The sequence below is a fragment of the Dipteris shenzhenensis genome, chromosome 16 (assembly GCF_047967505.1).
Source record: "Dipteris shenzhenensis isolate YYH24624 ecotype China chromosome 16, Dip_SZ_1.0, whole genome shotgun sequence".
NCBI lineage: Eukaryota > Viridiplantae > Streptophyta > Polypodiopsida > Gleicheniales > Dipteridaceae > Dipteris > Dipteris shenzhenensis.
In genome coordinates this window covers 42,829,967-42,855,467 of record NC_141611.1, presented here as the reverse complement: position 1 = coordinate 42,855,467, position 25,501 = coordinate 42,829,967, and the positions used below count along the sequence as shown (strand labels likewise).

The window sequence follows — 25,501 nt, the reverse complement described above, 5'->3', positions numbered from 1 at the left end:
TATCAAAATTCTATATATTACATAAACACAAATACCACTCGGATATACACAATGCGAGCACTCTAAACATTCAAAAGGCACAGCCTACAAGTGACAGTTTACAAGAAAAAAGTTGAGTCTCGACCTATAGGCTATAATTTACAAAGACAATGGACATCCGACATAGATCTTACTAGTTGCAAGTGCATTATGCTATGCACTGCCCATGTTTTCAATAGTAAACTTGATAATTTAAAATCAAGATTCATCATCTTTCCAAGTTTAAGTTTAAACTTTAAACTTTAAATTTTTATTTTTTAATGCCCATTTAAAGTTTAAACTTTGAAGATTTGCATCGCAAAAGATGGTCCATGGATCAAATTTCATTGCTCAAGACTCAAGAGTCAATCATCATTCAAAAGACAACAAAATGTAATACATGTATGATATCATAATGATGTACTAACAATTATTGTACCTCCCCGCGGCAATGCAAGGGACTGCTAATAATAATAATAATAATAATTTATTTTATTTTATTTTTTGATGCTGCAGCAGTGCAAGAGCTTCCTTACCCCCCCCTCTCTCCCTCCGCTCCCCCCCCTCTCCCTCCCCTCCCCCCCCTCTCCCCTCTCCCTCCCCTCCCCCCCTCTCTCTCTCTTTCTCTCCCTCCCCTCCCCCCCCTCTCCCGCTCCCTTCCTTTGTTTAACTTTCTTGCTGCTGCAACAGTGCATCCCTTCCCTCCCTCCCCCCTCTCTCTCTCTCTCTCCCTCTCTCTCTCTCTCTCTCTCTCTCTCTCTCTCTCTCTCTCTCTCTCTCTCTCTCTCTCTCTCTCTACCTCCCCGCGGCAATGCAAGGGACTGCTAATAATAATAATAATAATAATTTATTTTATTTTATTTTTTGATGCCGCAGTAGTGCAAGAGCTTCCTTACCCCCCCCCCTCTCTCTCTCTCCCTCTCTCCCTCTCCTTTCCCCCTCCATTCTATCTCTCTCCCCCTTCCTCTCCCTTTTACTTCTTTCGCTCTCTTTCCCCCTCCAACAAGATACGTCATTTAAAGGTGTGTGCTTAAAAAACCTTTGTAACTATTGCAAGGTGTTTATTGGCACCATTATAAAGTTCTTTGAGATTATACCATTATTGCTTTTTGAAACTCTAAAAGGTGTTTATTGGCACTGCTATATAACTATATATAACTCTATATATATATATATATATATATATATATATGTATGTATGTATGTATGTATGTATGTATGTATGTATGTATGTATGTACACACACACACACACACATATAGTTTATCCATGGATTTAAATGGATTTTTGCAATATAGAGAAATCTAAGAATTACATTTCTTAGTTTTTGCATTATTAGTACAAAATGATAGTGAAAGTAAATAAACTCTTTATTTGAAAAGGGTAGTGTCATCCTTTGGTTTTGGAAGGATATTTTCATAAAGTAGATTTTTTCAATAGAAATTTAAGTACAAAAATGAATCGGTACTGTTTCTTATCTTTTGGTGTAGCTTATCTATGTTATGTTTTTATGATTTTGATTTTATTTCCTTCAAAACACTCTAAAAAATTGCTTGTTTTTATGTTTTTATCTGTGTTTTGAAGAGTTAGTTTTTCCTCAAATTTTATCCATAAACTAGTCCAAAAGTAGTTATAAAAATGAATTTGTACATTGACAAGTCTAAAATTAATGAAATAAGTGTTAAGTCTCCTCTTTGTGTCACTTCGTCCATTGGAGACTATGGTGCATCCATATCGACTTTAGGCTTTCTTGAGTCCCTCCATGTCTTTCTAATTAATCCCACCTTCTTCTTCAAACGTGTAGTGTGGAGGGCATCAGAACTCGTAGGTGTAAGGGATGATGCTCTTGCTCTACCATTGGCTACAAGTGCATGGTAAAAATTCTTGTAGGCAAGATTCCTTGCAACATTGAACGGAATATTACAAGCATAGAAGAACTACTCCTTAGCAATATCAACCTCTTACTTCAAAAGTGGTACCCAAGCAACTTATACAAGAGAAACTCTCAGAGTGACTCCTAACCACATAGGCCATCGAGGAGCTGATGGCATAGCAAACAGTCCAACTGACATGGATGCCAATGGAGTGGTGCCATGTAGAAGCTCAATAGAGATGCTCCCATGCACTTGTGATGTCGATGTGGATGGCCCCCCCTCGTGCTGTTGTGAGTGTCACATACCCCAACCCTCCACATCCTTAGTATCCAAGCTGGGGGATGTGACAATGAGGACAATTGCCTCTATGCCCAACTTCTATTGGCTCAATCATTACATTAGCTTGAATAACCTGATCTATGACATAGGATGGAGGAGGTGTCAAATCTCACCAAATTTGGTAGAGGTACCTCCATGTGCCAAGAAGATTCCTTTTGGAATGGCATGGCAAGGACCTTTACCTTGGCCTCCCTCCCATAAAAAATGCACTCAAACTCGAGTGGAATATCCTATCAATGTCTCACCACAAACCTTGCATGCTAACCCCATTATGCCAAATTTGCAATATCTCTTAATAAAAAATGGTATCCTACCATACATCTTGCCTTGTGCTTCCACCCGCACATCTCAAGGCCATGGTATGGATAATGGGATGAAGAAGGGATTAGAAGTGTTGGAGATGGAAGGCAAGTAGAGGATAGAGCAAAGGATTGGCAAGGCTAGAGGCTAGAGCAAGGGTTGGAGAGGATAGAAGAGGCACGTAGAGAAATGGAGAGGCTGGAGACGCTAGAGCAATGAAGAGGTTGGAGAGACTAGAATAAGCCCATACTAGCTAGGCTAGAGGGTATACAAAGGGAAAATAGAGGGTTTAGCAAGGGAGGATAGAGTAGGAAGTGTAGGAAGTGATTTGCAGGCAAACACGGAGCTAGAGTGGAGATTCGGTGCCCAAATCAATGGAAAAAAAAAGCATCAAAATATGCACCATGGATTTTGTACTAGGTCTTTTCACCCAATGCAATGACGTTTCATTTGTTTCGTCAAAACGTTTCTAATAGAAACTTTTCATCACATTTTGGTGACCCAAAACACATTTCCTGGTCACATTGTGTGGACTCCAAAGAATCTTTGTTGAATCATGTGGTGGAGGCTGCCTATAGAATATTTTTTGAATCTTGAATTTTTATGACCCATCCAAGAAACATGCCACACATTGGTTATGTCCACCAACAAAATAGGGGTCTATTATTTTGGGCCTTAGAGCACAGCAATGCAAGTGAATAAGAGGTAGAAGAGCTGAGAAAAAATGGGAGGTGTCTTCAGCAACTCTCACAAAGCAAGGTTTCTGGAGAGTGTGTCACAAAACAACACCAACTAGAGGGATGTGAATGGTTGAAGAGTCCTAAAAACAACAAGGATGACTATTTTTTAGCTTAACATCAAGGTTTTGGTGATTTTACTAGGTGCTTCAGTAATTTTTTCTTCCTATAGATTATATGTGTTGCATTCAAGTGATGCTTGAGTGAGTTGGGGCTATGAGCCTTAGAGCACATTTCCATAAGCAATATTGTCTCCCACTTGACCAACTTTTCAACTGCTCTTGCTTGGGCCATGATGCCCTTTCCTCCTACCTACATCACCTTGGCATGTGCTTGCCTTGGCTTGTGCTTGCTTTGCCTTTGCTTTGCACCCTCTTGGAGTTCAAATTCATATTCCACTTTTGATTTCGTGTCATCAGCTTTCCCTTTAGCCTCATCATCTCCTACTATTCCCATCCATACATCACTACTTTGAGGCCAGTTCCCAATAAGTGTAGCTCACTATTCATGGATCAAGCTAATAGTCTGCATGTGCACTCTTCAAGATGTTTAACATGGTCTTGCATATCACCTTTAGATAAGAGACCTAACCTCCTTGAAGTATCAGGAAAGAAATTTCTGGTTTCCTTTAAAATTTCCTAAAATCTCAAAGTTGACTCCAAAATCATGGCTAACCTACACATGGGGGAATAAAGAGGTCATCTTTCTTCCACCACAGATGCTCAAAGTAAAGAACCTATTGATCGCTTTCAAGGTATCTAAGCATCTTCTCAATCATGCTTTCATCAATACAAACTTTCTTATCTTTAAAAAAAAGTCATCCCTCCATCATGTTCACTCATTTCAAAGCTTGTGTAAGGTTGGCAAGGGAGAGAGTAGTGGATGCATTGGATGGCATGATTTGAAGACTGATGGAGGAGCTAGAAGCTAGGCTTTAGAGCTTTAGAGTGTGTTAGAAGAAGATTGAGGTTAAGGGCTTGCAGGGAGTATCCACATAACAAGGCTTATAGGGATGAAGGATGAGGTGTGAGGCCTATAAAGAAGAAGAGCAAGGTGCATGTCTTGCATGAAAGATGACAAAGTTGTAAGGGGTTGTAGGGAGTGAGCTCGAGAGAATTAAGTGTAGAAGAATGAAGCTAAACAATGAATAAACTGGCCAAAACTTGCATATGAGTGGGGAGAGTGAAATTTGGTGGGTCTAAATATTGTAATGATCAATATTAAACCATCTAATTATAGTCACCATGATGATGGACGAGGGCCATAGGACTCATTTGTCTTTAAAATATGTGTTATGATCAATATCAGGCAATCTAATTCTAGCCATCACAGTGGATAGTATGGGCCATTGGGCTATTTTGACTTAATTTCTGGCTCGAGATGTGATATCATCAACATTGGACAATCTAATCGAGGGGATCTATATATGATATCGTCAATATTGGACAACCTGATTTCAGCAACCACGATGGAGGACGTGGGCCATCATGCTAATTTGAATTAAACATTGGCATGAATGTTGATGAATCAAACTCCATCTAAAGACATAGATGGTTTCCTTGCATGATTACATTGGCATGGGAGATCTGAATTGGCACCTTAGAATATGATCACGATTAAGATAGACAATCAAATTCCACCCACCATGGCTAATTGGTCCACTTGAGCCACCAACATGCTAGCATAAATATGATTAATCAAAGGCATGATTACAACCAACATGTACAATCCAATTCTAGCCATGATGATACTTGACTTGGACCAATGGGCTATTTTGAATTACACACATGCATAAATGCAAAATGATATGATGATAACAAGGCTTTTGCTTAGATTTCACACATATTAATGGCTCAAAATATGATGATAACAAGGATTTTTCTCGATTCTACATGAATTGCATGTAATATATGAAGCATATTGGCTTACATGAGAGCCCAACAAGCATCCAATGCACAAGCCTAGTGGTCCTCAAACTTGGAATATGATTATGATCAAGATGGACAATTAGATTTAGTCACTCCTAGACACTGTGGTGGCTAACGTGAGCCAATTGCACATTGGTATGAATGTGATTTACTATAGAGATTGGATATGATTACAATCAACATTGACGATTCAATCCTAGCCATCACTGTAGTTGAATAATCATTAGGCTCTTTTGATTTACACGCTTGTTATGATCAAAATAAGATCATAATGTTTGAGTATTCCACTTGAATTATACAAGAATTATATCTAATGCAACCTAATGATTTTAATGAGAGGCTAATGTACAAGCCCAATGGTTGACAAGCCTACTATAGTAAAATTAAGACATTGCATGCAATACAACTACTAGCCCAATGTACTAAAGTTTGGACTCAAAATACAATTTGGATACTTTATTGCCACCCTCCAATTCCATCCTCATTGTCAAACTTGTCTTCCACATTTGCCATTAAGCTCAAGCTTGTCTTCTATCCAATTCCATCCTCACCCTTGTGTTTTAGGTTCTAATCCTTCTCCTCCAAACTAATTATGATAATGTAAGTATATGTTTAAAGCCTTGCACCCACATGCAAATAAGTTGAGCTCTTTATTGTATGCTTTATCTCATGTTTTATCTCAAGATTGTGCCTTTTATCCATGCTCCTCAGATTGAGGCCGTCCTAATCCCTATCCTATTGACTAGTGCATCGAAAAATTATTCATTGCCACCGTCTCACCATGTCCACAATCTTATGCCACCTAGAGTGGCTAGAAACTATAGATGGCACAAATATACGATATATGAATTAGAGCCACTAAGTATGTTTTAGACAACTTTTTCAAGATCTCTTTCTATGGTGAACAAATCCATGAGGCTATATATGGAAGATTTATTTCAAGTTTCCCCTCAAAAAACCACTTGCCTCCTTGAATCCTTTATATTGTTCCCTAGGTTTTGTACTATAGTTGTGCCCTTTTTTCATTTGACATATTTTTGTCTTTATTATGCCCTTTGAGAGTAAAATGTATATGTTATGCAAGAACTCTCTGGACTCTATATTTGAACCCAAAATCCAAGGCTAAAACTTGTTGTGCACATATGGTGGCCTAGTGCGCTTTCCACATGGCAGTCAGTCATTTCCACACCTGTGAGCCTACCCTCATATGATGAAGACAATGGGGTAGTAGACTAGGGTAAGTATTCAAGTAGGAAAGGGAAGGGATATAGAAGTACACATGCCTCACTATGAGGGCTATTTTGAAGCACCTCATGCTACTAAAACTGTAGCAAAGTAGCCCCATCTAAGGTGCCTATTTATATGTAGCCTAGTGCAGCTAATGTAGGTAGTACATTTTTCCAACACAATCGAGATTCTATTTGGTCAAGTAGTCTTAAGTTAAGAGTCTATACACCTTATTCAACTACGGTAGTGTTGGTCAATCTCATAGACTAGTTGGCCAATTCTAGACCATTATTGGCCTATATATTCCTCCCTTAGTCCACAATTGAATCCCTGAATAGTAGGTACATAGAAAGAGTGACGAGAATGTGTGATATCTTTACTAGATCTTAATTTTCCTCTTCAAATTTTGACTATAAGGGTCCCAGCTTATGTGTTGAAGACTTTGTGCTCTTCTCCCATAGTTGTGGATGATATGTGCTAAGTTCCTTTTTGCCTCTATCTCTTCTATAATTAACAAGTTATAATGCATCATCTAGTACTCTCAAGTTGAGTGAGATCGAAGACAGTGTGAGATTTTTGTATTCTGCTACTAGAAGAGTTTTGTACAATAGGAAAGCTTTATAACTTTGACATGCTATCAACATCAAGTACAACACTCTTATGATCTACTCCAACATTAAAGGACGGAGGCTTTCACATGGAAGAGGAAACTATGTGCTTTGAAAGGTACTTATGTTTATATTTACTACAATACAATGTGATTTTTTCAACCGTCATTCCAGTTGTTTATCTCCTGCCATGCCTACACAATTGCCTTTTCCAACCTTTGGGGATCTGAGAAACTTGAATGGTACAAACTACCCCCTTTGGAAGATGAAGATCTAAGCAATCCGGTTGTGAGAAGGGTATGGGAAATGATGGACAGTGTGGAGTTAAAACCTAAGACAAGAACAATACTTTGAGAAGGGTTATGATTCATATAGATCCCAATGGCAATTAAAGTTTAGGCGCTTGCATGATGGAAAGTAGCGGTGGACAACAATTTTATCAGCTACTCTTGCGGTTTTGAAGAGCACTCGATTGGTGGGCTGATGCAATCATCGCATAAGCATACTATACACAAAAAAAGGAGAGTACAAATATGCAAAGTGATGAGATATATGAAAGTGTGACTAAAAAAAGTCAAGGTAAGGTTACATATATATGGTGATGAGGCAAGCATGATTCATGAGGATTTTATTGTAGATACCAAGTGGACACATGGTAGGCATCATGCAAGTATTCATCACAACACCCCAAAAGAGTTTCATATCTTTGTGCGAAATGTGTAAGAGAACCCCTATAAGATTTTATGTGAGTACCTATAGTTAGCCACTCCCAACAATGACTTTCCCACTGGGTGATGCCACGGGCAATCCAATGGGACATCTAGTGCTTCACATGCATGGTGTGGATGCTAATCTTTGATGCAATGCCTAGTGTGGATGGTTTTGGGAGATCCTTATTTTTCAACTCTATATCATCACGATGCCTATTTGAGGAATTGGCCTCAATCATATGGACACCTTAGAGAGGATAATGCGGAAGGTCATATGCACCACAAGCATACATTGTCATCAAGAGAGTGGGACATTGATGTTGCCTTGTCACACCTGCATTATGCTTACATGATCCTACCATTTGAGATTAGGGCTGATTTTTATTTCTTAGAAGGCATGAGGAGGTCTACAAAATAGCCACCATGGAGACAACCAATGTCTATGTAATTGAGGAGAGAGGATCCTCTAATAGCATGACAAAATAAGGAGGCAAGAGTGGGAGAGAGAGTGCATAGCGAGTAATAGAGCTGAAGGAGAGCACACCACAATAGACTATGTACCATATAACTTGTAAACAATGAATACACGCAATGCCCTATTCAAGTTAGGGAACCCTTGTAGTTTAGCGCCTTTCTAACACTCCAAATATGTTAGTGCATATCACACAATACTACATGCTTATCTAAGTTAGGATAACATACTCTGTAAGAGTTGGACCAAAGTAGAGGAGAGGGAGTAGGAGTGCACCAGAGTAGAGCTGGAGCGACTTGGAGAGGCCATATATATATATATATATATAGAGAGAGAGAGAGAGATGTATATGTCTGTATGTACGTACATATATATATATATATATATACATACATATATGGGTAACAAAGCATAGCACAATCTTTGAAAATGATGTGAAGTTACTCCCTCTCTTGTTTGCACAATTCATGTGCAAGCCTAGAGAAGCTAGGTATGCTTTATTTTGTGGGCAACATTGTTTCGAGACTATGAAGTGTGCTAATAGGGCTAGACAACAACTCACTCGAATGATTAACCAAGAGGGGAAAAGGAAAGGGAGGCGCTAAAGGGGTGAGCACTGAGGATGAGAGTTGAGATGGGTGAATGTGTAAGTGAAAGTGAGATAACTCACCTGATCAAGTAAGAGCACATCCAATGGTATAGTTCATTCGTGTATCGATAATAGGTGTCTTTCCTCCTCCCTCTTAGAGCCTTACGGTCCTTCTTCCATCATTTGTAGTTAATGCACTCTTCAAATTTTCATTCTTTTTAGGTGTGGCAGCCACAACGAACACTTATTCAAACTTAGCACATTCGAAGTTCCTCCATACTCCTACAATATGTTGTTGAACAATTTCCTGAAGAACTCGATTAATTGCTACTAAAAAGTTTCATCTATGCAGTGGATAGAACTGATTGAGTCATGACATGCTTGTATAGCCCAAAACAAAATGCTCTCAAAGATGGTGAAGTAAGATAAAAGCTAGTGGCCCAACTTGTTGGTGTGATGAGTTTTTTGTGGACTATGACAATGCACAAGAGCAAAATAAATGCTAAGAGTGGAAATACAAGCAAAAGACATTTATAAGACCCTCTTTCAACAATCCTACAAAGTGACACACCCACTCTCTTGTCGCATATGTAAAGGGCTAAAGTATTCAACATACTCAAATTTCCAAGAAAGAAGTTAAGCTATGACATAGATGGGCCCTCTCATGGATAAAAAGCTTGTCCATGGTTGTCCAATTGTGGTGGTATTGACATCTGGCATAGCGCATGAGCAACTTTTCACGTGCACGTATAGACAAATATGTCGTACATCTTTGCACTAGCACATGACTGACTCGCTAGATGAGTTGGACACCCAATAATGCAATAGTACATGTTGTAAGGATATACATCTATGTGAAAAAGAATCACATTCAGATATATTGATGCCCTCCTTTTCCCCCTCAGACACTCTCCACAACTAATACTCCCTCAATTGAATTTTTGCCAAGTAGGACATAATACCTTTAGATTTTCATGTTTGGGTACTTGGCCAAAAGGTGCTTGGGTTTATTTTGGCATTTGCGCTGGCAGAAATGCAAATAAAGCTTCTAAATGTTTGTTTGTTTTTACTGTTCTCTACTTATTCCCGTCTGGGTGTCTATTGCTTTCACGCTCATTTGGATGGACAAGCCTTCAAAATGCTCAACAATTGGATGCAACAAGTTATAGTATATGTTCAACAATTGGAATGATTGGACAAGCCTACAAGTTGTCTCAAATGTCAACATAGTGTCCGGCATCACCCCCTTGGACGAACTTTGCCAATTGTGTTGTTGCCGGTGAATAGCATTTTGCCAATTGGATTCTGCACTTCCTCACTCTTTCACCGTCCCGACAACTATGAAACTTGCCTTACCTGAAAATCAATTAGTTAAAGAACATAGAAAATTCCTATAAAAGGTTGAAAAGCAAAAGTTACAAGGGTAGGTTATATCGACACACGATCCATGAAGGTCGTCCCTAGAAATCATGCGAGCAAAAAAGCAAAAAAAAAATTATGCGACAAAAAAGCGGTTCAGTGGGGCTGGATCCAACAAGAGAGTGACGCGTGGCGAGAGGGGATTGCGGTAGGGAAGGACGGCGGGGATGTGCTGAGGTGGAAGATCGGAGGGGAAGGGTGGAAGGGGAAATCAGAGCCGTAGGATGAGACGATCGGACGGAGGAGGGGTCGTCTCTCTCACGAGGGGTCAGAAATGGACGATGTTTGGGAGAAGACAGAACTTTGAAGGTCAAAGGTTGGCTATGGTGGAAGCTCAGCAGCAGCAGAGGCTGAGGCTGGTGCTGGGTTGGCTATGGAGGCTCAGCACCACCACCATCCACACTCCTCCTCCCCCACATCTCCTCCTCCCCCCCTCCTCCATCGCCCCCCCCTCCCCCCTTGCTTCCTCGACCCCCTCGACCCCCCCCTCTTCCCCTTCCCTTTCGACCATCATCCCTTCCCCCTCCCCCTCCCCAAGGACGTCTCGCCTCTCAGCTCGAATCAGCTTCCCCAGCCGCAGCCGCAGCCGCTCCCGCAGCTTCAGCAACTGCAGCCGATCGTTGGTAGTGGCGGTGAGAAGCACCATCGACCACCACAGCAGCAGCAGCAGCAACAACATCGACCACAACATCTACAGCAGCAGCAGCAGGAGCAGCAGACGCAGCATCCGCAGCCATGTGGGCAGCAGCTCTCACAACCGCAGATGCAGCCTCCACTCCCCCCGCCCCCGCAGAATGAGCAGCATAAGCATAAGTCCCCGACCACTGGACAACAACCGCATTCCGCCCCACAATTGCCGCCTAGTAGAAAACGGCCCGAAATAATAACCAGAGATGTCACGCAATCATCCGAGCAGCCATTGCGTTCCCAGCAATTGCACGACCTGCCTTCAGAGCAGGTCCAAGCGCCTGGCGGAGAGAAAGCCCCGGTTACCGGCCATGAGAGTGACAGTAGCGGAGCCACTTTGAGTGACGATGAGGATGTTAGCAACAGCGGTAGCCAATTGGTAAAACGCGTTGCAGAAGATAACGAAGATCGTGCCAATTGTCGCGATGGCAACCAATCTCCTTTGGAAGCAAGTCCCTCGATAGCTAAAAGGAAACAAGTGTGCATGGAAACAGCAGTTAGTACGCCACAGATGAATCAAGTTCTGGCGTCGTCTGTGGATGCAACGCACGCGTCGCAGCTTCACACTCGTCCTGCGGATCAATCCCCAAAGCCCACTGTAGGCGATTCTCAAGAAACAACCTCGAAGAAGAAGAAATTGAAACAAGTACAATTTCAGCTAGACGCTCTAAGTAAGATCTTCTGATTCACCTTTTGGTCGCAGTCCGCACGTCGTTGCATGATCCAGCTTTGAGCAACCAATTGTGACTATCGACTGAATTGACAGCTTATCAAAAGTTCATGAAGTTGCTAAGCGATCAATACGAAGGCAATTTTCAGAGATTTGTGATGGCCTCTGTTAATGCGGATCTGGCGCAAGATAAGGCAGCCAAGAAAACGATCGTACGTAAGCCGGCACTTTCTAAGTGGAAAAGAACCAGGTTTATCTTCATGCCCATTACCAATAAAACGACTCAAGACTTGCATTGAATTCCATCTTAAGCAATCCCAAAGAGTGTTGAGACGATTTCACTAACGGATTTAATATTTGAAGGTTTGATCAGCTCAAGGGGAATGAAACTCAGGAGTTGGCTCTGGCCTTCAAATCTCTTGCTGAGTCTATTCCAGGTGCAGCGGTAACCCTCGATTTGATGGAAACGCCTTGGCAAGAGCTTAACATGGCTCAAGTTGAGAAGGTAAGGCAGGCTCGGACATTTATCGATTTGGCTTCCGCTACTGCTTTCATTTTCTATCAGTTTTCGATAGTTTACCAAGTTAGTGGGTGTTCCTTATGCATGAAAGTGCGCAGTCCTGTTGACACCGGCTCGCTCCATGTCTGCTATATATCGGTTTGTGCATGTTATGCGTTTACTCTATGCTTAAAAGTTCAGAGTCGGTTGACACCAGCTCCATTTCTGCATAGATGCTGGAGGAAACAAAGAAGATGCTTATAGTGAATGAGAGAGTGCACGATTGTCCCCATGCAGACTGTGGTCGTCGATTCTCTACTCCTGGAAATTTACGAGATCATCTCAATGAACACAGGTGAAAGCTCAAAAATGTTGCCCATTGCTTACAAGAAAAGGACTTCATCTTATATAAAGGAAAGTACATTTAGTGTCAAATGATTCAAAGGTGTCAATGCACCAAATTTCGCACAAATGATTCATTCTCCATGCTGGTTAAATTTTGATAGATCTTCTCTGAAATTGTCAGTGGAGAGCAGCCATATAGTTGCAGCTTTGAAGACTGTCCACACCGTTTTAGAAGCAAACAGCTTCTTTGTAGACATCTGAAGAAACACGAGCGGGCTCATATGTGCACGTTTGAGGGCTGCAACAAAAGATTCGCCTTCCGCGAGCGTCTTGTGAGTAGCAACATCCACATTTTGTATGTTTACCTGAACACGTCCCTCTCATTCTGCTTCGCTTCTGTGGTACATCTTATCTTTCATTACAATTTGTTTAGACTTGGGAACAACAATGCATGTGTCAGATTGTACACCAAAAAACGCATAGTGATGAGAGGCCACTGACTTGCCCATGGGAAGGGTGTGGAAAAACTTTCAAGTGGGCCAATTCTTTGCATGGACATCTGCGGACTCATACTGGAGAGAAGCCTTTTCAGTGCACGTAAGTGATTTTAAGGAATGCCCAGCACTTCCAAGAAAGCACTTTTTTATCATGATTGAATGACATTATCACTCCATCTGCAACTTCTGTTGCAGGTTTTCAGGATGTGGCCGCCTTTTTGGGTACAAAGTGGATTTGACCCGCCACCGAAGAACCCATTTTGGTCAGCCAGCTAGATCAAGCCACTAGAATGATATGGCATACATTCTTACTAACCTGTTGGGATATTGTCTGTGTAATTCATTCCCACTGACCCTACTATGAATTCAATGGCGAGTTGTATATATTGTTTGTTTATGCAGCTTTATGTACTATATCTTGAAGGAAAATTGTATATTTATGTAAATATGCGTCAATTGAAACATTTGATGGTATTCTCTTTGCAAGAATGTGACTTAAGTGCCAAGCCATCGAGGCATCTCAGTGGAGCGTAATGAACCAATTGGGTGACGCAAATCCCTACCTTTCCAATTTCCACGTGTAGAGTGTAATATCTAATGCATTGCTTTTTGTGGGCTATAGCAATGCTTCTCTCTCTCTCTCTCTCTCTCTCTCTCTCTCTTTCTCAACTTGTTCCACAGTTTAGGAAATGATCACTCAGATGAGGTCAACGAAAGAGGTGACTTTGTGTGTTGGCATCAAAGTAAACAAAGTGGACTTCAACGAGGAGGTGAAAAGGCAGGAAACTAGTGCAAATAATTCCTTGATTTTATGCATTGGGGACTGCAGAATGGCTGGTTTGATGAGAAGGGCTATACAAAAAATAGAGACAATCGCCTCAAGGAGAAAATACCCCATGTTGGGTGGGATAATCCTTCAAAAAAGGGGGCACAAGTACAAACCTATAAGCTGAAAGGCTCGAAAATCTGGTTATCTGAGGAGCTCACCCCAACCCAGCTCAAACAAAGAACCATTGAACTTACTAAAGTGAATGCAGCTAGGCAAGAAGGCAAATGGGCTGTTTACCAGGAGGGGAAAGTGCTGATTAGGGAATTCAATGCAAATCCAAAAGACTCCATCTTAAACTAATGTTGTGACGGTCATTCTACAATAGGGCTAGAACATAGCTATGTTTTGTAATAATGTTGGAGCCGCAGCATGCAGCCACAAGAGTTGCCTTGTGCACTCCCTTGACTTTGGAAATCGGATTTCCTATATATCTCTTCGGTCCCCCTTGGGCATTAATAGACACCTCTCTCTTTCCCTCTCTCTGATTTGGTCTTATACTGAAACTCTTTCTAAATGTAGAAGGCAGCTTATGCTTGTGTCCTGATGACAATACAAGCCTTGCTTTACTGATCCCCTACTTTTCTTTTCAAAGGTCGAATTTAGTTGTGTTTCTCTCTCTCTCTCTCTCCCTCTCTCTCTCTCTCTCTCTCTTCCTTCTCACATTCCTTTTTTATTACTTCTCAAACTGTATTATTGAATGTGCTCTAGTGTAATGGAAGCAATAGTGCAGCAAGACATAATTCTCTCTTCGCAGAAGCTAGAAGACCCTCGTCATTGATATATACTTGGCTATTGTATGGAAAGCCTCCTGGCCATAAATAGAAAGGATTCAAGAGACTCATTACACATGGATATGGGGGGGGAAGGGCCTTGTTAATACAAAGATAATCCTTTTGGACTAATACTTGATTTGCTGCTGCAGCTATTGTTTAAAATTTTGCATGAAGCAGAGAGCCTCTCCAGGCAAAAGCGATTCTATTGAGATTCTGATTTTGATTGCAAGTGTCCCTGCAATCACTTTTCTAGCTGTGCCTGTTTTTTGCAACTCTGAAAGGGTCATAACAATTCATTGCAGATAATACTAGAAAGGATTGCAAATGGTGAAATGCAGTTTCCATCACGATGTAGACAAGAATGAACTAATCTTTGAACTAATGTCTGCCAATCACTGAAATGAGTATAAGGCCTCCTTTATGTACTCTCTCCATGTGTTGTTTCTCATTCTCTCTGAATGGGAGGAGTTTTTGTTATACATGGTGGAAAATTATCTTCAGAAGATGGACTTGAACCTGTATGAAAGATTTCAAATAGGTACATAACTTTCTGGGTGATTGTTATTGAAAAACCATCGACAGAACTCTGCCCTTGCTTCCTCGTGCTGAAACTCAGTTTTTGAACCACATTCCCATTTTCCCACCATGGTTGGTGAGGTTGCCATTATAAAAAAGGCAATTCGAAATGTAACCCACTTTACAAATGAATGAAAGAATGGTATTTCTACAAAGAGCATGAAATAAGTAGCAGTGCTCCAGCTCTTTCGCCTGCTTTAGCATTTAGCTGTTAGAGTTACAGCACTGAGCTTGCCCCTTTGACAGCTTCTTCCACATGCACAACATTTGGTGAGGTGACTGATAATGTGCAGTGATGTATCCATTTTCACAACCAGCTTGGTAAAATTTCCAGCTATGAACATACTGAACACTGTCAGTGGTATGGTGAAATTGCTTTACCCATAATCCCATGCTGACATCCTCCATTTTGAAAAGCTGCACAAGACTGATGACTTGTGAATAAATTATACCACAGGTCTCTTTCATGTCTACAACTTGAGAACAAGGACCAAATAAGGCATACCTCGAGAGATTTCTTTCTATTTTGCGTGAAGATGAAGCGTGATATATTTTGTGAAATAATGTACCCTGGTCCATTTGCATACGTTGGATACTCTTCATCGGGCCATTCCTGAGGATAACTCCATGTCAAAACGTAGGTGTGAGAGTCCTCATAAATGAGCGTTGCACAAAGAGAGAGAGAGAGAGAAAAGAGGGAATTCACAGGGAGTGCACTACATAATAACACAGTACAACCTTTTGAAACAAAGTACATGATATAAGGCATGAAGGTGTAAAAGCCCTTCAAGAATAAATACAACTGTGAATTAAATATTGTAAAAACTATACTTTCTGACAGGAAAACCTTGAGGGGTAATACTTACTAATCACCAGAATCGCCTCTTTGTTTATATATTTCTTAGCATGAGCAACTCAACCATGTAAAGCGTTGTACTTATCATACTGTCCATGCTAAAGACCTGACTGACCAAACAGTGAGAACATAATGAATAGTTCAAATGAAATCATTGTGGAAGGCTAGACATGGAATTCAAACGTGGAAGATGGAGACAAGTGCATAGGAGAAAAGCAAGGGCCAATGTAAAATCAAGGCTCACAACATGTTTCACTATCAAGCATAAAGAGGAAGGTGAGGTGTGTAACGACTTTGAAGCATGTATGTGATCTCTTGATGATGATTTGTAGCCATTGTTGGCAACGAGCCCTCAGGTGTCTAGCCACAACTTGCCTCCTTGATGAATCTATGCAGACTTCTATGGTCAAAATAGGTGAAAAAGATGAGGCCTTGGGAGCTTGTATGATCAATGAAGGGTGTGTGTAGTATGTACTAGTTCTCAGGCTATATCCTCATCCTAGAAGAAAGAGGTGATGAGTCTCACCATAGGATCAAATCTTCGATGTCCCATTTAAACTCAATAGGTGATCTTTGTGTCTCCTATCTCCAAAAACTAGGTGCATCTAATGTGTGAATTTAATGAAGCGAGACAGAAGTCTATAACCCTTTGAGAAGGAAGCAATGGAATGGCCCTCTAAGTGAGGCATCAAAAGCTCCATTGGTATTCATTTGGAGGCCGATGTATGTTGACCCCACTTGACCTATCCCAAGAACATGGTAGTGCTAGTACCATAAGCATATCCTCATCTTCTACCCAACGGTCTACAAAGCTACGTAAACTAGAAGGATAATGCCTCAAACTCTGTAAGTATGACCAATTGAGGACCGTGGCTCTTGCAAATGTGATTTGGTAGAGCATTACTACTCAAGTTTATCTCAATCTATGTCTCCACAAAGGGATGGTAACAAAATCTATGTCCAAAAGCAACACCATGTGTAGCCACTGACCTAACCAATAAGTTGAAGTACGTGATTTATTCTCTAGATTCTCAAAGTGTACATGTGGTCTTGCAAGGGAGGCCTATATCTTGCAAAGACTAATTTGGACCACAAAACAACTCTCACATACATATATTATAAAATTGTTTCAAATAGCTCCCCTTGAAATATGGTCTCTATATGCATGGCTAGTCTCAAAGTATTGAAGATTGTAACTTCTTTTTTCAAAGGTTGACCTTGAAATCTCTCTAATCCAAAAAATCCTAAAGGGATATTTTCTCTAGCCCATCTATAAATGAGAACTTGAGAACTACACTATCAGCACATATACAATGACATTGGCACGAAAATCCTTTGGCGGATGTTTGTATTTTGTACATGTATAGATGATTATAGCTAGAAGGTGTGGGTGTATTTCCTAAAGAAGAAGTTAGATGCCTTTAGGAAGTTCAAAGAGTGGCTAGCAAAGGTGGACCAAGAGAAAGGGCACCCACTTACAACTCTACACATTGAGAATATGTTGGCGAGGCATTTTGCAAGCAAAGGGGGATTAAGAGACAGATGACAATTGGAGTAGCAAAACACAACTATGCAGATGGCAAGAAGTATGATGGAGGCAAATAATCTTACGAGGATTTCTTGGGCTAAGAGCGTTTAGACTACGAATCATAACATCAATAGGACGAATCCAGAGCACTCGTTCCAGTCACCCCAGAGGAGGCTTATTCAAGTAGAAAACCTTTGTTCCGTTTTTTAGTTCTAAATCCCATGTTCATATGAGGAAGAAGCGGGATTCAAGGAATGTTTCTTCGTCGAATATAGCATGGAGAGCAAGGGATATAAGCTATGCGATCTAGTTACAAAATAGATTGTAGTGAGAAGAGATGCAGTCTTCAATAAGGAAGAGCCCACAACAGCAATTCCTAATATTCTAGTTGAGGTGTCCGGGTCAAAAGATAAAGGCAAGGGTCCTCTCATCATATAAAGGACTCATAGAATGAGGATGCTCCAAACCAAATGTAACATCTAGACGGTGCAAGAATCCAAAGTCGCCATTGGTATGAGATGTTTTCCGTGCATCAAGACTTGTGTTGGCTAAACAGCTTTGGTATCACATGTTATGAAGCCTCGCACTTTCGAGGATGCAGCTGAGCATCCGAAATGGATGCTAGCCATGTAGTCGTACATTAGCTCCATTCAAAGGAATAAGACCTTGTTGCACGACCATCTAAGAGAAAGATCATAGCTATTGTTGTATTTATGAGGTCAAATATAAGTCCAGCCGCACTCTGGACATATACAAAGCCAGGTTGGTGGCAAAGGGGTATGCCCAGGCTGAGGGGTTAGATTATGATGAAGCATTTGTTCATGTAGCCTGCATGACAACCATTTGGATCGTGCTGTCTTTGGCAGGCCATCATAGATGAAGGTGGATGTGAAGTTTGTGTTCCTCAATGGGGAGTTGGAAGAGGAGGTATATGTTGAGCAGCCTCCAGCTTTTGAGATTAAGGGGAAGCAATTGGTGTGCAAGTTAAGAGGCGTTGTACTGGCTGAAGCTGGTACAACGAAAGCATGGTACCACATAATTGATCAGTTTTTAACCAGCAATGGTCTCACTAGGAGTTCTTCAAATGCCAACCTCTACACACTGATTCAAGATGGTCGTATCGGACTCATTGTGTTGTATGTTGAAGACCTTATCATCTTTGGGCATCATCGTAATGTGATAATAGATATATGTCATGCTTCAAGATGAGTTTGAGATGACGGATCTCTTCCTTGGTATGGAGCTTCAAAGGATGACTGATGGAATCTTTCTTAGCCAGCACAGGTATTGCTTGGAACTTTTGGAGAGATTTCGCATGATAGAGAGCACTCCAATTGTAACTCTGATGGATCCAAGGAATAAACCTTCCAAATATGATCCTTGTCCCTTGGTTGATGGCATGTCATATCATCAGTTGGTGAGATGCCTTCTACACACGCCCAAACATTTCTTTTGCAGTAGGGGTGTTGAGCAGGCTCTCCCAATTACCTCACCAATCACATTGGACAGCAAGAGTATGAGTTCTCAAGTATCTGAAGGGAACTCATGACTGTGGTATCTTCTACTCCCAGGGAGCTGAGCTTGAAGGATACACTGACTTCAGATTGGGGTGGAGACATTGACTCACAACAGCGGTATTGTTCTTCCTTGGATCAGGTCGAGCAAGAAGCAGCAGACGGTGGCGCTCTCATTGACAGAAGTAGCATGGTACCACTTGCCTGTGAGCCCCATCAGGGGACATTAGGCCTATTTTTAATGAGGTGTTATTATGCCCTGATCTGGGCAGGCACCTGGAGGGCTTATTGTACCTTGTTTTTGAGGGGGCTGTCCAGCCTATTTTTTGCTGCAACAGAAGCTGCAGGAGGCTGCACAGAGGTAGCCCCCAATGGTCTGGAAAGGACCCTGCTGAGTGGGCCTTTTATAGGCTGCAGGCCTGTCAGGCAGTAGTAGGTCAGCCAGCCAATCGGACTGGTTGGCTGTCTGGTCAGCCAGCAGACCTGGCAGTGGGCCAGATCAGAGGCCTCACCACCTCTCCTCCCTCAGCCTCTTTATTCAGTTCCCCCTCCACCCCTCTATGTCCTACCTAACCTAGCCTACCTAAGAGGCTAACCTCTCCCTAAGGCATGTGGAGCTGGAGTTCTGAAGCAGCAGAGGTTATTTATTATTGTTGGAGCCCTGTAGTGACACTTACTATATGCCATATGGTTCACTATTTTGTAGGCTGCGATAAAATCACAGTTCAGTTACTGTGTGTTCTCGTAGTATTTACAGAAGTTGAATGTGTGAGCTGCATGTGTTGTGAAGTGTATCCTCAGCACATATTTCTCTCTGTTTTTCTACAAGATCATGACGCTGCTGGTGAAGATTAGCCAGATTTCCTTAATCATTTCTCAAAAGGACCTGAATTTTCAGTTTCACAATATCTCAAGTGGGACTACAGATCCTAAGAGGTGCACTGTGAGACAGGAAAGATATCTTGAATGTATGCATATTAAGTGAAGACACACACCTCAAATGTGACTGCCCATTTTCCTGTTCGCAAAGGCCTATGGTACATGTTCATATTCCCCAAATATAGATTTTCTGCCTGACCAACTGTCTTCAGTTCATTCAGCACCGCATCCACTCGAATGAAGGTATCATCATCGCACTTCATTATGTACTTTGAGCTCACATTGCGGACCTGTATTTTTGTGCAAATATTTTGAGATGATATGGTTAGAATGAGAAAACACAACAAAAAGGTTAGAATAGAGAATGAGGAACGATACAATTGACACAGAACACAAGTAGAGAAAGGAATAAAAACTCACTGCAAATTCGCAAATTGCCAGAGTCTTCAGCACGACAAGTTCATAATAATCCATAAAAGGCACAATCACCATATCACCATAGTAGTCTGCTTCCTTTTTCATTTGCATGTTGATATCTCGGTCTGCATGCTGCTCAAAATATTTGAATGATTCTGAGACCATTTTCCCCTTTTTCGAAAGACAGAATACTATAATAGATGAAAATGGACAAACAGTGAAAACACATCACATCCACCTTCCATTGAAAAACATCTTTACAGAGAAACTCATTTAAACCATGTACTATGTTGAAGGGTGAAAATCAATGATAAAGCAAAGAAAAGTCAAACGACAATGGAACATCTGTGTTAGGTCCTTACCATGGCAACAAAAAAGCGTGCCACTACTCGAGTTGATCGTATTGCCTTTGCTTGAAACCAAGTTGACCGTACAGCCATCCTTTCAGCAAAATGATTGCTTGCAGACAGTACACCAATAAAGAGATCCATTTTTTGTCTATGCCGTAATTTAGGAGCTCTCCAAAGCTCCCAGTTCTCAAAAACTTGCTCATCTAATGACTTTGGGGGGGAAGATGGAAGTGAAGTAGCAATAATAGCTTGCAAGTCCACATCACCACCAACGTAAGTTCCTGCTGTGTCCTCCTCTAAAAGGCCCTGCATTTACACACAATATTGATTCATTCTCTCTCTCTCTCTCTCTCTCTCTCTCTCTGTGAACAAGCCCACGTTTGCACAAGTCATTGCTTTTCAAAACTGTAGCAGCTCTGAAACCTGCTGCGCACCCTGACAGAGTTTCTTTTACAGGGTAAAAACAATGCAAGTAGGGGACAATCTACTTTCAATAAGCAGTTCCTGGTTGGGTGATGGAATCGAAAGGAAGAACTAAAGTGAAGGATGAGGAGAGATGTAAGACAATAGAGGTAAAACAAAGTTGGGACCAATAAGGGGGTCAGTTGAGCAGGGGGAGTCAAGCCCTTGACGTACCCTAAGGAAAACCATGGTCAATGACTACTAGATGCATGAAATAGTTGAGCTCTATACTAACATACTTTCTTTTCTAAAGTGAAAAAGATGCAAGTAGAATACAGACTATATTCAGTGGACACGGCTGATGGACTGGAAAGAAAGAAGCTCTTAAGATTATCAAGTTCTTGTCCTGAAGTAAGATTCTGAGACGGGAACCCCTGCAGGAATAAAACCTTTGGATTGGTGGCATTCAGATGAGGAGCCACCTGACACCCAGCTACTGAAAAACCAGGGTCAATGGTCATAAGATCATTTCTAAAATGCATGCAGGCAGCTGGGCTAGTTACAACAACAGTTGTTGCAGCAGGGACGGGGACATTTGAGAGCCCCTGTGACGCTGACAGCACGGATGTTGGGATATTCACTCGGTAGGCCTGTATGCTGCTGCTGCAAAGTGTTGCTGCTGGCACCAGGCAGGGGTGGCACTCGTGATACTAGCAATGGCTAATGAACAGGGGAGATGCCGGGGCAAGTTTGGGGGGCCAGCTGTGGACCTTCTTTTCAGTAAATACCCCATGGTGTAGGCAGATCAATGTTTGGTAATACACCTAGCCTGTCTTAAAATATGTGTAGTATGGTCTGCTAAGCCACTGAAAAATATCGGCTTCAAAGAACAAAAAATGATTAATAAAACCATCCAGGTACACCACAAAATCCTTGGGGTGTTTCATATATGCTTCTGCACACATCACTGCTTAATTAGGAAGTTGTGGTGATCTTACCGTAGCAAAGGGGAAGGAAGTGATGTGCCTGCCATCAACACTCATATGATACCCCTCAAATCCTGCCCGCACTGTTAAAACAAAAGAATGATCCTGAGCAAAAGGGTATGGCCAGTTCATTTCAGGCTTGTCCATCCTTCCAATCAATCTGCGGAGCCACCATGATGGTTCAGGTGCTTCCTTGTCTTGCAACCATTTTTCACACTTTGGAAGACTGTCCACTGGCAGGTGCAAGTCATGACAACACCACAAGTCAATACAAGGGCTCTCTCTCTCTCTCTCTCTCTCTCTCTCTCTACGCTTGAATTGGTTTAGACTCTTGCAAGCATGTTTCCGCCTCTCTCCATAAATCCAGAGCTTATCCTTTTTTGCAAGAGCCCCTTAAAATCTAGGCTTTAACGTACTTGTTTGCTGGGCGGCTGCTAGTAGAATGTAGATTTACGATTTGCTTTTGTAGATTAGCACATTGCAGAGACAAGAAGGAGACCTGTCTCGTGGTATTGGAATTGATTCCTCAAGAACCCATTATAGATGGATATTTACAGATGTGTACATGAGAAGCAGGTAATGTGAGAGGGAGGGCGGGAGACAGGGAGAGACCTGTGTCTTGAGATTGGGAGCGACTACCATCACATCGCTGACTGACACCCCACTGGCCGTGGTAATAAGAATTCAGCTCAACCACTGGTTTGTCACTCCAATCACCCTTAATCCTAGGATTGATATGCAGAATTCTGGCTGGCTCCTCAAGATTGGACTCCCTGGGACCGTGCAATTCGAGCATGAACTGAGAGACCTCGGTTGAAGGAGCTCCATCATCACTGATACGTCCAATACTGGGTTTGTACTCGAAATGTGGAGCGCGAGGCTTTCCTACAACGGTAATGGATGAGCCAATGGTCAAGCCACAAGGAAGAGGCATGTAATGGTGAGCCTCTTCTATCTGCTGTTGGTCCATGAGAATGGATTTTGGACAAGATGTTTCTTTTCTGCTAGGCCGTGGCTTGAATTCTGCATTGGTGGACATCAATTCTAGTTCCTTCCAAGCTCTTCGGCCCTCCTTCCATGCTATCTGTGCTGCTCTTCGTAGAGTCCTCACTTTGGTACTGCTGCTTACCTTCCTCTTTCCATCAGAAGTGGTTCCATTCCCATGATTTGTATTCTCTTCCACAACACCAGGAACACCTAGCCTCGGTGCCTCATTTGTTGCAAAGCGATTTGTGTTTTCCGTTTGCTCATCATCTGCTTGATCCGAATTGCGAATCGCCTCCTCTCGGGCCTGTAGCTCTTTCTTCCTTGCAATTTCTTCCTCGGCCTTGAGCTCCCTTGCCTGCGGCCTCCGTTTCAGGTCGATCGTAGTCCTCAAATTCCAGTCGAATTCTTCCTGTGCAGAGGCGCGACGTACAAGCTGGAGTCTAAAGAGATGCGGCAATTCAAGACTGACAAAAACTAAGGCCACGAGCGCCAAGGCAAAAACGCCGCGCATGAGCCTCGTTCGGCCAAGGTAAGGTGTATCAAGCTTTGCTTTCACCGCGCTCCCAAAAAGCTTAAGCATCTTGGACCCTGAGAATCCTCTTGAATTCTTGTGAATCGAAGCTATATCTACGAAACCAGGAGGAAGAACCACGAAACCGGACTCCCGTAAGCTGTGCCTCAAAGAAGCCAGTTTTTTCTGCTGAGTTCAAAGGCTCTGATTGTGCGAATGGGAGCGAAACGGGGAGCAAGGATCGACCTGCAACTGGTTAGGCTCAGGAATTGAGGAATTATTCAGCCGCCGATCATCGGCAAAGAGGCAAAGAGAGAGAACGAGGACAGAATTAACGGAGGCCATGATCCGATGGATTGTTTGTTCGTTACCGAGGCAGCATCGAGCTGTGTGCACTGAGGCTTTCCCGCTTGCTGGATTGCTCGTATTCACAAGCCCTCGCCAATCTTGAATCTCTCTCTCTGTTTTCGAATTTCTTTCGTCCTGAGTGCTGCTTTTCAAGCTACTTTATCGTTTTTCTTTCCGTTTCTTTCCGTCCTGTTCGATCCACTGAGTGCAAGTGCATCTTCCCGGTCACCTTCGAACCAGCAGACTGCAGAGTTTCTGTTCCCATAGCGCGCGCGCTCTCTCTCTCTCTCTCTCTGGTGTTGAGCACGCGTGTGTGTGTGTCTCTCTCTCTCTTTGCGTTGTAGAAAAACCGACGCGCACTACTTTCAAGAAAAAGAAGACATCACTCAAAACTCCCCTCTCCGCGTACGGGTCGAGGCGGCCTTCGTAACGCCCCACTAAGAACTGTGGCCACAAGAACAAAGGAATCGGGATCAATTGGCACCAAAAGGAAGCCCGAGCCACTGGAGCAACGCACCGCGGGATGCAACGCGTGACCCCAAGTCGTCGTCGTCGGACTCAGGAGGTGCTACAGGCAGTGCGCTGCTGGAAATGTCGTTTCTGGGAATTGTGAATTGTGTTTGGAACCATGCGGGCGGAGAAGGCCAATTTGCGGGGAAGCTGAGGAGGACGATGAAATTGCGGGTTGGTATCTTCGTGCTTGCCGGCCGAGGGCCGAGGCATCCACAGGATCACGTGAGGGTGCTAGTTTCGTAGTTTGGCAGCACGGCCATAGCCAAACGATGATCTTCTATGGGATCCATGCAACACAACAATTTGCAGTACTCAAATTCTTGCTACAGTAGCTGGCGATGGTGCTTGCAGCGATTATGTGTTGGATCTACAACAACGTAGTACTCCAATTCCTGGTTCTGCTGCTGGCGATGCTGCTTGCAGCGATTTGGTGCTGGATCCACAACAACGCGGTGCTCCAATTCCTGGTTCTGCTGCTGGCGATGCTACTGCGGCGATTTAGTGTTGGATCTTGCTCCAATTCCAGGTTCTGCTGCGGCTGGCGATGCTTGCTGCGATTCGAGTCGAATTCAAAACAACGCGCTGCTCCAATTCTTGGTTGTGCAGCTGCTGCGATGTAGTGTGGGAGCGGCACACGCACAATTCTCGGTTCTGCTGGTGCGGGCGATGCTAGCTGCTGGGAGGGAGACTGAAAATTCTTGGTTGTGAGCAACTGCTAGAGATGTTGCGATTTGTTGTGCTGCAGGAGCTAGCTATGGTGGTGCTGCTGCTGCTGGTGCTGGGAGGATCGCCATAGCCATAGCCATAGAATTGCTAAAGCTTGATAGTTTCTTTGAATGTGTGTGTTGTTTGGGGACGTGCCACGCACACCGTCGCCTCGCCTCTTTTGTCGCCCTCATTCATTTCCTTCTTTTGTCTCTATGCAAAAAAAATGCCGCCTTCCAAGTTCTACCTTTTCCTGGGAACGAACTCGCCCACAACTCAATCCAGGTTGGAATCGGCAAGCTTTTATAATAGAACCTTCCCACCATGGAACGGCAAAAAAGGGTGAGCTTCGTGCTTTTGCAACGAATTCGAAACAGCACATTGGCTCCAATGTCCCGAAAAAACTCT

The 25,501-nt window shown here is 42.6% G+C and overlaps 2 protein-coding genes across 4 annotated transcripts; one reads left to right on the top strand and one right to left on the bottom strand.

Moving 5' to 3' along the window:
- The first annotated feature begins 10,520 nt into the window (after nucleotides 1–10,520).
- LOC147892988 (uncharacterized) lies at nucleotides 10,521–13,365 on the top strand. Of its 3 annotated transcripts, XM_087387362.1 has the most exons (7): nucleotides 10,523–11,579; nucleotides 11,675–11,828; nucleotides 11,942–12,083; nucleotides 12,311–12,432; nucleotides 12,604–12,754; nucleotides 12,883–13,019; nucleotides 13,115–13,365. In XM_087387362.1, the coding sequence occupies exons 1-7, from the start codon at nucleotides 10,595–10,597 to the stop codon at nucleotides 13,206–13,208; spliced, it is 1,785 nt and encodes a 594-aa protein (XP_087243488.1). In that variant the 5' UTR covers nucleotides 10,523–10,594; the 3' UTR covers nucleotides 13,209–13,365. The 3 variants fall into 3 exon arrangements, 2 of the variants coding, with proteins under 2 accessions (XP_087243489.1, XP_087243488.1); XR_015542347.1 differs by lacking the exon at nucleotides 13,115–13,365 and having other exon boundaries at nucleotides 10,521–11,579; nucleotides 12,584–12,754; nucleotides 12,883–13,015; XM_087387363.1 differs by lacking the exons at nucleotides 12,604–12,754; nucleotides 12,883–13,019 and having other exon boundaries at nucleotides 10,521–11,579.
- Nucleotides 13,366–14,762: 1,397 nt separating this feature from the next.
- LOC147892987 (hydroxyproline O-galactosyltransferase GALT6-like) lies at nucleotides 14,763–24,429 on the bottom strand. The gene is made up of 7 exons (XM_087387713.1): nucleotides 22,642–24,429; nucleotides 22,042–22,262; nucleotides 20,654–20,947; nucleotides 20,295–20,423; nucleotides 19,991–20,164; nucleotides 15,603–15,710; nucleotides 14,763–15,514 (listed from the first exon to the last, which is right to left on the bottom strand). The coding sequence occupies exons 1-7, from the start codon at nucleotides 23,594–23,596 to the stop codon at nucleotides 15,302–15,304; spliced, it is 2,094 nt and encodes a 697-aa protein (XP_087243839.1). The 5' UTR covers nucleotides 23,597–24,429; the 3' UTR covers nucleotides 14,763–15,301.
- Between the last annotated feature and the right edge of the window lie 1,072 nt (nucleotides 24,430–25,501).